At 35.0% G+C, this 18542-nt stretch overlaps 1 protein-coding gene across 2 annotated transcripts in view; it reads right to left on the bottom strand.

The window, feature by feature from the left end:
• LOC149805621 (peroxisomal trans-2-enoyl-CoA reductase-like) overlaps positions 1–18542 on the bottom strand; it is a 38569-nt gene that overhangs the window by 12026 nt on the left and 8001 nt on the right. For both annotated transcript variants that reach the window (XM_089950258.1, XM_089950259.1), the window contains exons 4-5: positions 16006–16087; positions 9332–9428 (exon numbers count right to left, since the gene is read on the bottom strand). In XM_089950258.1, the coding sequence (XP_089806384.1) occupies positions 9332–9428; positions 16006–16087 (179 nt within the window). The remainder of the gene's footprint in view (positions 1–9331; positions 9429–16005; positions 16088–18542) is intronic.

The following is an 18542-nucleotide window of genomic DNA, read 5'->3' as shown; positions in this document are numbered from 1 at the left end:
ATTCACTGTAGAATGCCTGGATTATTCATTCACTGTAGCATGCTTGGATTACTCATTCACTGTATCATGCTTGGATTACTCATTCACTGTAGCATGCTTGGAGTATTCATTCAATGTAGCATGCCTGGGTTACTCATTCATGTAGCATGCTTGGATTATTCATTCACTGTAGCATGCCTCAATTACTCATTCACTTTAGCAGACCTGGATAATTAATTCACTGCAGCATGCCTGGATAACAAATTCACTGTAGCATGCCTGGCTAATTCATTCAATGTAGCATGCCTGGACAATGCAACCACTGTAGCATGCTTGGATTACTCATTCACTGTAGCATGCCTGGATTACTCATTCACTGTATCATGTTTGGATTACTCATTCACTATAGCATGCTTGGATTACTCATTCACTGTAGAATGCCTCGATTATTCATTCACTGTAGCATGCTTGGATTACTCATTCACTGTATCATGCTTGGATTACTCATTCAATGTAGCATGCCTAGATTATTGGATCACTGTATCATGCTTGGATTACTCATTCATTGTAGCATGCCTAGATTATTCATTCACTGCAGCTTGCTTGGATTACTCATTCACTGTAGCATGCCTGGATTACTCATTCACTGTAGCATGCCTGGATTACTCATTCACTGTAGCATGCCTAGAGTGTTCATTCATTGTATCATGCTTGGATTACTCATTCACTGTAGCATGCCTAGATTATTCATTCACTGCAGCTTGCTTGGATAACTCATTCACTGTAGCATGCCTGGATTACTCATTCACTGTAGCATGCCTGGATTACTCAATCACTGTATCATGCTTGGATTACTCATTCACTGTAGCATGCCTAGATTATTCATTCACTGTATCATGCTTGGATTACTCATTCACTGTAGCATGCCTAGATTATTCATTCACTGCAGCTTGCTTGGATTACTCATTCACTGTAGCATGCCTGGATTACTCATTCACTGTAGGATGCCTGGATTACTCATTCGCTGTAGGATGCCTGGATTACTCATTCGCTGTAGCATGCCTGGATTACTCATTCACTGTATCATGCTTGGGTTATTCATTCACTGTATAATGCCTGGATTACTCATTCACTGTAGCATGCCTGGATTACTCATTCACTGTAGCATGCCTGGATTACTAATTCACTGTAGCATGCCTGGATTACTAATTCACTGTATCATGCTTGGGTTATTCATTCACTGTATAATGCCTGGATTACTCATTCACTGTAGCATGCCTGGATTACTCATTCACTGTAGCATGCCTGGATTACTAATTCACTGTATAATGCTTGGGTTATTCATTCACTATAGCATGCTTGGATTACTCATTCACTGTATCATGCCTGGATTACTCATTCACTGTAGGATGCCTGGATTACTCATTCGCTGTAGCATGCCTGGATTACTCATTCACTGTATCATGCTTGGGTTATTCATTCACTGTATAATGCCTGGATTACTCATTCACTGTAGCATGCCTGGATTACTCATTCACTGTAGCATGCCTGGATTACTAATTCACTGTAGCAGGCCTGGATTACTCATTCACTGTATCATGCTTGGGTTATTCATTCACTGTATAATGCCTGGATTACTCATTCACTGTAGCATGCCTGGATTACTCATTCACTGTAGCATGCCTGGATTACTAATTCACTGTATAATGCTTGAGTTATTCATTCACTATAGCATGCTTGGATTACTCATTCACTGTAGAATGCCTGGATTATTCATTCACTGTAGCATGCTTGGATTACTCATTCACTGTATCATGCTTGGATTACTCATTCACTGTAGCATGCCTAGATTATTGGATCACTGTATCATGCTTGGATTACTCATTCATTGTAGCATGCCTAGATTATTCATTCACTGCAGCTTGCTTGGATTACTCATTCACTGTAGCATGCCTGGATTACTCATTCACTGTAGCATGCCTGGATTACTCATTCACTGTAGCATGCCTAGAGTGTTCATTCATTGTATCATGCTTGGATTACTCATTCACTGTAGCATGCCTAGATTATTCATTCACTGCAGCTTGCTTGGATAACTCATTCACTGTAGCATGCCTGGATTACTCATTCACTGTAGCATGCCTGGATTACTCAATCACTGTATCATGCTTGGATTACTCATTCACTGTAGCATGCCTAGATTATTCATTCACTGTATCATGCTTGGATTACTCATTCAATGTAGCATGCCTAGATTATTCATTCACTGCAGCTTGCTTGGATTACTCATTCACTGTAGCATGCCTGGATTACTCATTCACTGTAGCATGCCTGGATTACTCATTCGCTGTAGCATGCCTGGATTACTCATTCACTGTATCATGCTTGGGTTATTCATTCACTGTATAATGCCTGGATTACTCATTCACTGTAGCATGCCTGGATTACTCATTCACTGTAGCATGCCTGGATTACTAATTCGCTGTAGCATGCCTGGATTACTAATTCACTGTATCATGCTTGGGTTATTCATTCACTGTATAATGCCTGGATTACTCATTCACTGTAGCATGCCTGGATTACTCATTCACTGTAGCATGCCTGGATTACTAATTCACTGTATAATGCTTGGGTTATTCATTCACTATAGCATGCTTGGATTACTCATTCACTGTAGCATGCCTGGATTACTCATTCACTGTAGGATGCCTGGATTACTCATTCGCTGTAGCATGCCTGGATTACTCATTCACTGTATCATGCTTGGGTTATTCATTCACTGTATAATGCCTGGATTACTCATTCACTGTAGCATGCCTGGATTACTCATTCACTGTAGCATGCCTGGATTACTAATTCACTGTAGCATGCCTGGATTACTTATTCACTGTATCATGCTTGGGTTATTCATTCACTGTATAATGCCTGGATTACTCATTCACTGTAGCATGCCTGGATTACTCATTCACTGTAGCATGCCTGGATTACTAATTCACTGTATAATGCTTGAGTTATTCATTCACTATAGCATGCTTGGATTACTCATTCACTGTAGAATGCCTGGATTATTCATTCACTGTAGCATGCTTGGATTACTCATTCACTGTATCATGCTTGGATTACTCATTCACTGTAGCATGCCTAGATTATTGGATCACTGTATCATGCTTGGATTACTCATTCATTGTAGCATGCCTAGATTATTCATTCACTGCAGCTTGCTTGGATTACTCATTCACTGTAGCATGCCTGGATTACTCATTCACTGTAGCATGCCTGGATTACTCATTCACTGTAGCATGCCTAGAGTATTCATTCATTGTATCATGCTTGGATTACTCATTCACTGTAGCATGCCTAGATTATTCATTCACTGCAGCTTGCTTGGATAACTCATTCACTGTAGCATGCCTGGATTACTCATTCACTGTAGCATGCCTGGTTTACTCAATCACTGTATCATGCTTGGATTACTCATTCACTGTAGCATGCCTAGATTATTCATTCACTGTATCATGCTTGGATTACTCATTCACTGTAGCATGCCTAGATTATTCATTCACTGCAGCTTGCTTGTATTACTCATTCACTGTAGCATGCCTGGATTACTCATTCACTGTAGGATGCCTGGATTACTCATTCACTGTAGCATGCCTGGATTACTCATTCACTGTATCATGCTTGGGTTAATCATTCACTGTATAATGCCTGGATTACTCATTCACTGTAGCATGCCTGGATTACTCATTCACTGTAGCATGCCTGGATTACTCATTCACTGTAGCATGCCTGGATTACTAATTCACTGTAGCTTGCTTGGATTATTCATTCACTGTAGCATGTCTGGATAATTCAAAAGCCTGCTCATAACATAACACTCATTTTGTCTTTAAAAATGGAGGTCATTATGCAGAAATTAGGAATCATTGTCATGAATTTTTACTGCCAACTCAAAAGTAAAATAGCTTGTATATCTGAATCAGGAATAAAACATTTTTAAAGGTTTCCAGAATAACGGTAAAAAACACAATATTTGTGAAAAAGGCAACCAATGAAAATATTAGTAAACAGCCCCTGGTGGCAACACAGTATGAAATAAATTACAATAAAAGAAGTATTGTCACACACAGTAGACAACTGAGGAAAATTAACACTACCCCTGATTAAAATCACACACAGCAGGCAATTGGGGAAAATTAACACTACTCCTGATTAAAATCACACTTTATCAACACAAATCAACTGTGCAAACATGAGTGTGTCCTTGTTATTGTCTTTGAATCAATCCATGTCATGGCTAAATTCATCCTAAAAAGAATTGGTCAATCAAAAGTTAGTATTATACCAGGATTAAGATAGTGAATAATACTAAAGGGAACTAACCAGAATGTTCAATTCAGCAGGTAGAATATGCTACACATTGATGGTGCTCTATGAACATTGCATACTTCAGAATGACAAATGTAGATATGTTTGCTGTATGTACAACTAATTAAATGCTCCATCAATGAGGAGTTTTGAAAATAGCTTTTGCTGGCCTTTCCTTGCCTTGCTGGTAGCGTATCACGTCCTGAATTGCACTTTTCAAAAATGAATCCCACTTGAACAATATTCCAACAACTGAAACAATCATGTTTTGCATTTTATATATGGAGCAAAAATCCAACTTCAAGAAAACATTACCAACAATCACAAACTTTATTAAAGTTAGCTTCAGTGTTCTCATTCAGTACAGTGATGTGTAATAACATTGGCTCTTCAGGAGACCTCATTGATGTAATTAACTTCAGATGACTTGGTTTGTTTAACTTTGTGTAACTTATCAATGCAAAACTAGTGCAACTTATTCTCCCTCAGCACAATTTGACTCAAGACATCACTGTGGCTATTGGCAGATTGTAAAGCATTTAAGTAATCTCTTGAAGGTAGTTGTTTATCTCAGACCACCTTACCTTTCAATTATCAGATGCATGCCCTGAGGACTGGTTTAGCTGAGCTTTCAGGAGGACTATATGTCCTGAGGACTGGTTTAGCTGAGCTTTGAGCAGGACTGTATGACCTGACCATAGGTTTAGCTGATCTTTGAGCAGGACTGTATGCCCTGAGGACTGGTTTAGCTGATCTTTGAGCAGGACTGTATGCCCTGAGGCCTGGTTTAGCTGAGCTTTGACCAGGACTGTATAACCTGACCATAGGTTTAGCTGAGCTTTGAGCAGGACTGTATGACCTGACCATAGGTCTAGCTGAGCTTTGAGCAGGACTGTATGACCTGAGGACTGGTTTAGCTGAACTCTGAGCATGACTGTATGACCTGACCTTGAGCATAATTGTATGCCCTGAGGACTGGTTTAGCTGAGCCTTGAGCAGGACTGTATGACCTGACCATAGGTCTAGCTGAGCTTTGAGCAGGACTGTATGCCTTGATGACTGGTTTAGCTGAGCTTTGAGCATGACTGTATGACCCAAGGACAGGTTTAACTGAGCTTTTATCAGGACTGTATGTCCCAAGGACAGGTTTAACTGAGCTTTGAGTAGGACTGTTTACTGGTCATACATACTGATTACAGGCATATCATGGTGGTCAAAAATGTTTTAAAAATGTTTTTGAAAAAAAAACTTTGCAGCTATCATTCCTGAAAATAATGTTTTTTTAAACACGACCATGTTGGGTGGGGGTGGGGGTGGGGTGGGATTGGGTGGCCAAAATTGTATTTTCATGTGACAAGATATGTTATGGCTTGCGTGCTACTATATGAGTCATTTTGTTTTCTGTATCTATGAAAGCTGGAGGACACACAGTACTAATTCAACTCCAATAGTAAACATATGGAAACACCATCATATTCAAAATTTAATAACTTAAAATTTCTGGGTGCTGATGATGAGACCTATAATTCTCCATGCACAACTAACCTTGGTGCAAGCTTATGTGTGGAGAACACCATATGACCCGCGGCATTTTGTTTACATACTTGTGCATGAAACACATGTTATTGATTCTGCACCAAATGAATTAGGTGTTACTTTCAGTACTGAGTACTCCTGAGTCAAGCCTGTAAAAATGCTAAAATTGCATCAGTAGAAATTTGTCTCTATTTTTTTAAAATTACATATAGGATAAGCTCTCAAAAGATATTTTTACTAAAATTTTAATTTTCATTATTAACCAATTATGGACCACCAAACCCGTAAATGCTGTATTATTTCTTCACCCATTTCTAGACTGGTTCACAGTTCTTCTGTATCATTAGTACCATGTATCCTGGAGGCACTGTCCACACCCAATCACCCATACTATCAATGTAAGCTGAAGGCACTGTCCACACCCAATCACATATATTATCACTGAAAGTTGGAAGCACTGTCCACACCAAAACACCCATACTATCAAAGGAAATTTCCTTCCCATACTGATTCCCACCATTACTTATGCTGCAGTCACTATTTATTTATGGACCATGTAGCTCACAAGCTATCAAGCAAGTATATGCATGGATATTACAAACACATCACAAATACGTGGCCATCAGAAAGTATATGCATGCATTTTACATACACATCACAAATACGTGGCCATCAGCAAGTATATGCATGGATATTACAAACACATCACAAAGACGTGGCCATCAGCAAGTATATGCATGGATATTAAAAACACATGACAAAGATGTGGCCATCAGCAAGTATATGCATGGATATTACAAACACATCACAAATACGTGGCCATCAGCAGGTATATGCATGGATATTAAAAACACATCACAAAGATGTGGCCATCAGCAAGTATATGCATGGATATTAAAAACACATCACAAAGATGTGGCCATCAGCAAGTATATGCATGGATATTAAAAACACATGACAAAGATGTGGCCATCAGCAAGTATATGCATGGATATTATAAACACATCACAAATACGTGGCCATCAGCAGGTATATGCATGGATATTAAAAACACATCACAAAGATGTGGCCATCAGCAAGTATATGCATGGATATTAAAAACACATGACAAAGATGTGGCCATCAGCAAGTATATGCATGGATATTACAAACACATCACAAATACGTGGCCATCAGCAAGTATATGCATGGATATTAAAAACACATCACAAAGACGTGGCCATCAGCAAGTATATGCATGGATATTAAAAACACATGACAAAGATGTGGCCATCAGCAAGTATATGCATGGATATTACAAACACATCACAAATACGTGGCCATCAGCAGGTATATGCATGGATATTACAAACACATCACAAAGACATGGCCATCAGCAAGTATATGCATGTATTTTACAAACACATCACAAATACGTGGCCATCAGCAAGTATATGCATGGATATTACAAACACATCACAAAGACGTGGCCATCAGCAAGTATATGCATGGATATTACAAACACATCACAAAGACATGGCCATCAGCAAGTATATGCATGTATATTAAAAACACATCACAAATACGTGGCCATCAGCAAGTATATGCATGGATATTACAAACACATTACAAAGACGTGGCCATCAGCAAGTATATGCATGGATATTACACACACATCACAAATACATGGCCATCAGCAAGTATATGCATGTATATTACACACACATCACAAATACATGGCCTTTAAGCAAGTAAGTGATAAAATACAGTCCTGCGGAGATATGCTTTTGTTACCTGTGTGGATGCAGATGTCTTTCCTCTGTGGGCAGACATAACATAGTCCTGTGTTGACACATATTTATTTACCTGTGTGGATATTCTGTGTGAGCAGATGTAACCTAGTCCTGTGTGGACACATATTTATTTACCTGTGTGGATGCAGATGTCTATCCTGTGTGGGCAGACATATTCCAGTCCTGTGTGGACATGTTATTGTTTCTGGTGTGGGTGCACATATTTAGCTTTTTGTTGGATTGCATAATTTCATCCTGTGTGGACCATTATTGTTCTGTGTGAGAACATGCATCTGCTTTGTGTAGATAATTATTATGAGACCATCCGCTGTAGACATTTATACTCCCTTTTTGTATACAGACTAGAATTTGAGATCTTTGTATAAATATGGGACTCTTGACATGTTTCCATTACAATTTAGCTTGAATATAGTGGTAATACTCTTTTACTTAATGAAGTGTTAATAATGTGAATCTGTACATGATTTGATATAAATAAAATGCTATTGTTAAGAACATGATATTGTGTGTAGTTGTTGCTTAATCCCTTCATACACAGACACATATATATATACTAGCCTATCATACATTTTAATATTTAAGTTGAGAAAAAGTTAATCATTGGTAATAACAAAATCATAAAGAGATTGTCTATTATTATGAATATGCTAAAAACAGCTTGGAAAAATATCCTGAGATAAATATATATTATTCAAGAAAATGATCCATGTGACAACATTACTGAAGGCTTGATTAATAAGGAACTTTATTAGATATTTTGCTTCGGGTTTTAAATTTGCAGGTTTATACATTATACAACTATGTAGGTCTTTGTAAAGTTAATAATCTTCATTTATATTCAGTGTTTACTGATAAAGTGCTATTCTATGTTTACATTAATCATAGGAAAAAGGTGCAAGTTGTAATGCTATGCAAGTAAATTTGGGATATGGTGTTCTGTCAACATAAAATTTAATTGATTTAATCAGTTTTTTTAAATAAGTGATATAAAGTTTTACATCTTGATTGATTTTACATTGTCAAACAAACATCATTTTTTAATCAACAATTTTTTCTTGATGGGCATTTCCTGCAGTTTTAAATATCTCTGATATATATATATATATATATATATATATATATATATATATATATATATATATATATATATATATATTGACTCAACATTGTTAAAGCAGTAAACTTTCACCTCAAAATAGAGTAATGTAAAATTAAAATATTTGCCATATAAAAGTCTGCTCTTTTAACAACCACATTAATTTATCTCAAATAACATACAAAGAAAATATTAGAATTTTAAAATTTTAAATGTTCAGATTTTACAAAATATTCTTGTCATGATTATTGAAAAAGAAATGATTTGCAGGATGGGAGATAACTCTATCCAATATTTAATACCTATGCTAACAAACTGATTTCCCTTTACATCTGATTTTTAGCTGTTAATAGCAAGGGTGTCATACACATGGCCCGCAAGACTCATCAGTTTAGCCTGCAGACTGGGTCTTGTGTCAGTGTCAAATTTGTAAGCTTATCATATTTCATGATATGTATGGCCTAAGTGAAGTACATATTTTATCAAATCTGGCACCTGCCATAGCAAATGAGGTTGATGCCCCTGGTTTACAGACCAGTTAATGAAATATGATATTTACCGGAGCGACAGAGTTGATTCTGACACCATGATGTGCCCATTCTATGGCCAAAGATTTGGTCAGATTGTCCACTCCTGCCCGTGCTGCACCTGTGTGACTGAAGAATGAAAATAAAAGAAAACATGTTTATCATTTGCAACAGTGTTTTTCAAATGTCAGTGCTGTCTGATATAAAAATTATTAAAAGAAATGGTCTATTGGAAATTTACTCAAAATGTTAAATAAAATTATATTTTTGTAAATAATGCCATAAATGGAAAAACCACAAAAAAACAAAACAATAAAAACCAAACCACAGTCAAACCTGGCCTAATGGCTATCTTTACTCAGTGGTCACCTGTTCACAACAGCCATTTTTGCTCTAAACAGATATCCTGGATGTAATAACCACATGTATTCTGCAGTCAGGTGTTTCCTAACCAGACATTGGCTTCTCCCTGCCGTAAGTGGTCCTTGTATCTTATCTACTGTCACCACTCAGTCTATGGAAACTGAATTTTCGTTCATGAGGAAAACATTGCTTAGATAAGCTATTTCGTGTGAATCGATGTGAAAACATTTCTTATCTTGCATATACTTATAACTCCAGTCATGTTGTCATTCTAACTCAATATGTAAAAATGAGGAAGATTTAATCATTACTGTAAAGGGTTGAATCAATATGTTTGCTAGAAGGTGGGAAAAGTAGTCATGTTATCACAGTAGAAATGGAATCTATTTACAAAGATGTTCATGACAGAAGTTAATTGTACTCAGTACTGTTAATAAATTTCAAAGTTTCTTCATACGAGTCTGATCATATGAGTTACAAAATTAGCATTTCTGGTCAGGCCTTGGGTAGATATGAAATATTTATGTACCAGTGGAATAAACATTAAGAACTAAATCAGAGAGAAACAAACTAAGTTTATTCTGCAACAAAAGTCAACCATTCATTTCTCTAATGACATAAAAAGATTAACACAATGTGCAAAGGATGTAACTGATGTGCTATGGTGAACTGAGGATGAGTTACATGACCTTGGCACAAACTAAATAAAGAAAGGATGCAACGAACATGCTACGAGAACTAAGGACAATATATATTACCTAGTAGGTACAAATTTCATGGAAAAAGGATGCAATCAACAAACTGTGGTGAACTTAGGAACAAATACAGGATCTTGGCACTAACTTGGTGGAAAATCATGTAACCAACATGTTAATGTAAACTGAGGCCAGTCCTTGGCATTAACTCAGTGGAGAAAGGGTGCAATGAACACATTGTGGTGAACTGAGGACAATAAAAATGACTTTGACACTGATGCAGTGGAGAAAGGGTGCAATAAACACACTGTGGCAAACTGAGGCCAAGATAAATTACCTTAGCACTAACACAGTGGAGAAAGGGTGCAATGAACATACTGTGGTGAACTGAAGACAATATAAATGACCTTGACACTAGCTCAGTATAAAATGATGAAATCAATGTGTTGTGCTTAACTGAGGGCAATATAAATGACCTTCACACTAACTCAGTGGAGAAAGGGTGCAATGAACACACCATGGCAAAAGGAAGACAAGATTTATGACCTTTACACTAACTCAGTGGAGAAAGGGTGCAATGAACACACCATGGCAAAATGAAGACAAGATATATGACCTATGCACTAACTCAGTAGAAAAAGGATTTAATCAAAACATCGTAGTGAACTGTTGGTAATATACATGACCTTGACACTAATTTGGTGGAAGAAAGATGACAACAACACAATGTTGTGAACTAAGGACAATATACATGGCCTAGGCACTATCTCTAGGCTTAGTGTGTGTTTAATGACTGTAATAAAAATAAAGCATGAAACAACATGATCCATAACAATAAGTATACAGTTCAGTTATCCAAATGTGAATGCTAACAAGGATTCAAAGACACAGACATTTCACATTAACTCCATAAACGATGCACTTAACACACTACATTGAAAAGCTGGATGAGAAAATCCCTCAATGCGACATTATCAGCTTTGTGAGGTGTTCACAACAGATCAAGAATCAAGGCATAACTTTGAACTGATGATATACATGGAAGTTCATGATGGCTTCAGTAAAAAGGAATGGTTATTGAATGGTGATTTACATGAGTTCAGCACTACACTGGTCATCAGTAACATGTACTTTAGTCTGGTTTACAATTTGTAACATACAACACTAAAGGCAGTTTATAGAAATCTGTCCTTCTTTATTTCATCTGGGTTCAGAACAATCCCCACTTTGCCTCCAGATCCTTCTCAGCATTCACGGTGACAATCAAATAAATACAGGACAGTTATTGTTCATATCTGGTGTTACAATATGGTTATTTAAAATAAATACAGGACAGGAAGTGTTCTTATCTGGTATTGCAATATGGTTATTCAAAATAAATACAGGACAGGAAGTGTTCTTATCTGGTATCGCAATATGGTTATTCAAAATAAATACAGGACAGGTAGTGTTCTTAGCTGGTATTGCAATATGGTTATTTAAAATAAATACAGGACAGGAAGTGTTCTTATCTGGTATTGCAATATGGTTATTCAAAATAAATACAGGACAGGTAGTGTTCTTAGCTGGTATTACAATATGGTTATTCAAAATAAATATAGGACAGGTAGTGTTCACCCCTGGTGTTGCAATATGGTTATTCAAAACTGTTTTGTATTCTTTATTTCCCTGATTTCTGACAAGACTTAATGTCAAGCTCATTTGAGTCTTAATTTAAGTCTTTTAAGGATTGACCTTCAGTACTAATTGTCATTTGGTAATTCAGCACTAATTGTCATCAGGTAATTCAGTACTAATTGTCATCAGGTAATTCAGTACATATTGTCATCAGGTAATTCAGTACATATTGTCATCAGGTAATTCAGTACCTATTGTCATCAGGTAATTCAGTACTAATTTTCATCTGGTAATTTAGTACTAACTGGCATCAGGTAATTCAGTACTAATTGTCATCTGATAATTCAGTACTAATTGTCATCTGATAATTCAGTACTAATTGTTATCTAGCTATTCAGTACTAATTGTCATCTGGTAATTCAGTACTAATTGTCATCTGGTAATTCAGTACTAATTGTCATCTGATAATTCAGTACTAATTGTCATCTAGTAATTCAGTACTAATTGTCATCTGGTAATTCGGTACTACTTGTCATCTGGTAATCAGTACTAATTCTCATCTAGTAATTCAGTACCAACTGTCTTCAGGTAATTCAGTACTAATTGTCATCTGGTAATTCAGTACTGTCATCAGATAATTCAGTACTAATTTTCATCAAGTAATTCAGTACTAATTGTCATCTAGTAATTCAGTATTAATTTTCATTAGGTAATTCAGTACTAACTGTCACCAGGAAATTCAGTACTAACTGTCATCAGGTAATTTAGTACTAACTGTCCACAGGTAATTCAGTACTAATTTTCATCAGGTAATTCAATACTAATTGTCATCTGGTAATTCAGTACTAATAGTCATCATGTAATTCAATACCAATTGTCATCTGGTAATTCAGCACTAATTTTCATCAGGTAATTCAATACTAATTGTCATCTGGTAATTCAATAATAATTGCCATCAGGTAATTCAGTACTAATAATCATCTGGTAATTCAGTAATAATTGTCATCTGGTAATTCAGTAATAATTGTCATCAAGTAATTCAGTACTAAATATCCACAGGTAATTCAGTACTAACTGTCATTAGGTAATTCAGTACTAACTGACATCAGGTAATTCAGTACTAACTGTCATCAGGTAATTCAGTACTAACTGTTATCAGGTAATTCAGTACTAATTGTCCACAGGTAATTCAGTACTAGTTGTCTTCTAGTAATTCAGTACTAATTTTCATCAGGTAATTCAGTACTAATTGTCATTAGGCAATTCAGTACTAACTGTCATCAGGCAATTCAGTACTGTTATCAGGTAATTTTAGTACTAATTGTCAACAGGTAATTCAGTACAAATTTCATCTGGTAATTCAGTACTAATTTTCATCAGGTAATTCAATACTAATTGTCATCTGGTAATTCAGTACTAGTTTTCATCAGGTAATTCAGTAATAACTGTCATCTGGTAATTCAGTACTAATTATCATCTGGTAATTCAGTACTAACTGTCATCAGGTAATTCAGTAATAATTATTATCTGGTAATTCTGTACTAATTGTCATCTGGTAATTCAGTACTAATGTTCATCAGGTAATTCAGTACTAACTGTCATCAGGTAATTCAGTGCCCTATGTAAGCCTCTTCCTTACAAAACAATATTGCTTCTGTTCACTAACGGAAATGACCTTTTACAATATGAGAAATTGTAATTGCATCAAAAACTAATTGTTTACTGTTGGATAAATATTTTAAATACTAATAAACAAATAGTTATTATTTGTTTCTTTTCAAAATGAGGTAAAACTGGAAGATAAAAATGGTTTTGTTTATTACCTGGATACGCAGAGTAGAGAACTGAGAAATTAACAGGGGAGCAATCACTCAAGGTTTACTGATCAAAATATATCTCTCTTGCTTAAAGTAAAGAATGTAAATATGAAAGCAACTCGTGAATAAAATTCAACTTTCATCTCTCATCACAATTTAATAAAAATGACAACAATCACATCTACAACTATCATTACAATAAAAAAATATGAAACCCTCCATCCGTTCTCAACTGTTGGTGACTAACTAGTTCTAAACCAAAATTTAGCCAATAGAAAATTTTACATTTGATCCAGCAATTTCCACTCAAGGGCGTAAAGTCTTCCATTCAGTGTTAAACCCCATTCTTTACTTCTTAATCTCTATCTTTGGGGAAACCATGATGATGCTACTGAAACAGGAATCACCGACGCTAATGCTGACATGAAACTTTGATCTACGTAACTAGGCCAACACGGAACTATCCAGGCACTGGATAATTACAGTCAAACCCACTTATCTCGACCTCGGTTATCTCGACAACCCGCTTATGTCAAGCGTTTTGGTCCGGTCCCGAAAAAATTCTTCTTTGTTATGCTATTTTTTACCCGCTTATCTCGACCTCTGTTAAGTCGATAACCCGGTTATGTCGGGCATAAGTTTCGGTCCGAAGTAACACGTGGACCCGCTTAATTCGACGAAATGCAACTTTTTAACGTCAATCTCCTGCCGGAAAGTTCAAAGAATTAGTTTACTGCTCGCTACCGGATGTGTTTATTCACCACCCGCGCATCTATTTATTTGCCATCTGGAATCATAATTGATACAAACTCGCATTGATGCCTGCGGGGTAAGTAGTCTACTCAACATTAACTTGCTTTAATAAATACTCTTTGTAACCCATGCTAGCGAAAGGAGTGTCATTTGCACTCACAGTCAATGTACATGTACATGTACATGTATTTTCAAAAACATTTATTGATCTTTATCTGTGAGATACTGTCATATATTAACCTGGATATAATACAATCTTGGTTATTTTGCACCTAACACCGCGTTATGCGTGAATGGCGGGTGCCTGAAAGCAATCGGTGGATGTTTCTCTCTCACTCTCTCGTTTGTGATTTTCTTTGATCGATTTTTCAATCTGATAACATATTCAAACCTCTGAGTACAACCAAACATGATTTGTTTTTCAATATTCACATCAATTATAAAAATGCGTCGTGTGTTATCTGACATAAGTGATGCACACTACAGTAATGGATGCATACGCTACATGTGATATAAGGAGTTCATAGATATATTTTTTCTTTAATAAATTACTTATGATGATAAAAAAGGAATAAATGATAACAACACCAGGTTAGTTCATTTCATTTTATTATCAATTAAGCGTTTTGTTTATTTTATTGTAACATGCAGTGGGAGGGGATTCCAGTAAACACCAGCAAGAGACAGGAGTAATGCTCAAGGACATTTTTAAAATTACCGGTTTTTATGAACCCGGATATCTTGGGACCCGGTTATGTCGACGATTTTTTTACACCCCCGACGTAATCAAGATAACCTGGTTTGACTGTACACTTGATTTTGAAGGTGGTGTGATAGTGGTGCAATAATGTTTCACAGGAATTTGTAATCTTTCAATATAATATGCATAAGCATTTTGGCCAATAGTGGAAATGATCAAAATATATAAACAGACCACTTGTGGCCTCCATCATTATTAGCCAATCAGGTGACTAAAGCAATGCAGATGAAACCACCATTGTAGGTTGCATACCCAGATTCTAGAGAGACAGGTACAAAAGATAATGGTTATGTGAATGAGTAATAATCCTGGATTATCCGGATTATCAGATACACAAAAAGATGCAAGAATGACATTTGAGGGTTTTGAAGTAGTTGACGGGATATTTATTAACCAGATTAATTTTATAAGGATGTGGGAAATATTAAATTGTAGTGGTGCAAGTGCATAATGTAGTGATGGGTTATAAAGCATCATGGGTTGAAATGATAAAAGGCCCTGGGGAGAACAGTGCTTATAGCAGATATTACTCAAATTCAGATTTCCTTGTATCCTTGTTACCTACAATGCAGGTAAATCTCAGTGTCTGACAATATTCAAAAGTTATTAAATACAATATATTATTGATTTCAAGTTTTAATGGTAGTCCCCCAAACATTTTCTGATCATGTTTAAAAAATCAGTAATTGTATTATGTTTACCTCATTCCTGGAAATCCCTTCCACATATCTGCTATGATGTTAACAATCACACCTCCATGATCTGCCATATATTGACTGAATGCTGAATAAAAAATGATGAATAATTAAGTTTCTCTGTTAGGTGTTTAATATTTTTGGTATAAAATGTGTCACAATATGTAATAAAAAAATAAAAAAAGAACATCATGAAAACTATAATAGCTACCATGTACTTTAATTGCAATTGATTGCCATTTTTTAAAATGATGGGACACATAATACAATGTCATTCTATCATAATATGAATGTATATTTATGTTAATAAACAAATATAATAATTTACATACATGTAATACATGTACTTATTCATTCTGTAAAATAATTTTCATACATGTAACACAGTTACTAATGCATTCTGTGTAATAATTGTCATACATGTAACACATGTACTATTGCATTATGTGTAATAATTTTCATGCATGTAACACATGTACTAATGCATTCTGTATAATAATTTTTATACATGAAACACATGTACTAATGCATTCTGTGTAATAATTTTCATGCATGTAACACATGTACTAATGCATTCTGTTTAATAATTGTCATACATGTAACACATGTACTAATGCATTCTGACATCACCAATGACATTGGTATGCCATGAAAAGAACAGGTACAATGACTGAGTCATCCAAATGTATTTGAAAATAATTTTACTACACTGTTTTTATATCTTTTAACACAATGTTATGTGTATTATTTACTGCAATATTCTCTAAATCGTTTTACCATACCATTGTGTAAATCATTTTACCATACCATTCTGTAAATACTTTTACCACACCATTATGTATACCAGTTTACCATACTATTCTGTATATCATTTTACTACACTAATCTGTATATGATTTTGCTGCTTTATTCTGTATATCTTTTTACCACACTATTTTTGTATATTATTTTACCACACTATTATGTAAAGCATATCATTTTACTGCACTATTCTGTTTATTATTTTACTGCTCTGTTCTGTAAATTATTTTACCATACTATTCTGTATATTATTTTACCACTCTATTCTGTATATCATTTTACCATACTAATCTGTAAATTTTGCCACACTATTTTGTGTATCATTTTACAACACTGTTCTGTATATCATTCTACCATACACTTTTGTATATCAGTTTACCACACTATTCTGTATATCATTCTACCATACTATTCTGCATATCATTATACCACTCTATTCTGTATATCATTCTACCACACTCTTTTGTAGTCTGGTGAAATAAAGTATTTATATTTCATCATGCAATAAATTCAATCTTCCATTTGTGCTCATTTCAAATAAAATTTATAAAACTAGTGGAATAACTTCAATATTGCTCACCAAGGTTTGCAAGTATATAAATTTTTCAACACATTTCATAAATGTTGTTTGAAATGTGAACACATCTAATACCCAGTATAAATGTATTTTCATGATATTTTTCCATATGACATGTAATTTAATAGAATTTAGTTTTTAGTGTACTACACCCACCCATGTCATACACCTCGACTCCTAACATATCTTACCTGTGATATTATTCTATACATCAATAACTTTAGTGTCTTTCCCCTATTACTGAAAAATCAACTTTTTGTTATGAAAATTCTAAATGGATTGTTCATCTGATGATTTTTTTTGCTCTGTATGAAAAAATGTACAGTACGTACAGGGTGTACTCATAATTTTCAACTAATGTACATGTAGAACATTAGTAAAGTGTATTGATAATTTTCAATGAATTTAGATGAAGCACATGTAGTACAGTATATTGGTCATTTTCAGTTATATATATTTAGAACATACAGTACAGTATATTGGTCATTTTCAATTATATATATTTAGAACATACAGTACAGTATATTGGTCATTTTCAATTATATATATTTAGAACATACAGTACAGTATATTGATCATTTTCAACTAATGCATATGTAGCACATGTATTACAGTGTATTGGTCATTTTCAACTAATGTATATTTAGCACATACAGTACAGTGTATTGATCATTTTCAACTAATGCATATTTAGCACATATAGTACAGCGCATTGGTCATTTTCAACTAATGTATATTTAGCACATACAGTACAGTGTATTGATCATTTTCAACTAATGTATATTTAGCACATATAGTACAGTGTATTGGTCATTTTCAACTAATGTATATTTAGCACATGTAGTACAGTGTATTGATCATTTTCAATGAATTTAAATGTAGCAGAGGTAGTGTCCACCTAAGTAAACCCAGCTCACACTGAAACCTCCAAGGTTTAGAAGTGGGGTTTAGCCTGGGCTACACTTTGCTGTTGAGTACGAGACATAATTTATGACCAAATATCATGAACTTTAGTGACATTTCACAGGCATTTTTCACTTAACTACACCCATACAAAAGCATACAAATCACAATGTCATACTTCCCTCACACCTTATGTAATGTTTAAGTGACATAATATTATCAAGTTGGGTGATATTCATTTAAACATAAATAGGTAGATGGT

This window comes from Sinohyriopsis cumingii, chromosome 2 (assembly GCF_028554795.1).
Source record: "Sinohyriopsis cumingii isolate HCF-2022 chromosome 2, ASM2855479v2, whole genome shotgun sequence".
In the NCBI taxonomy this organism is placed as follows: Eukaryota; Metazoa; Mollusca; class Bivalvia; order Unionida; family Unionidae; genus Sinohyriopsis; species Sinohyriopsis cumingii.
The sequence above is the reverse complement of the archived record's forward strand: the minus strand, read 5'-3'. Positions and strand labels throughout refer to the sequence as shown.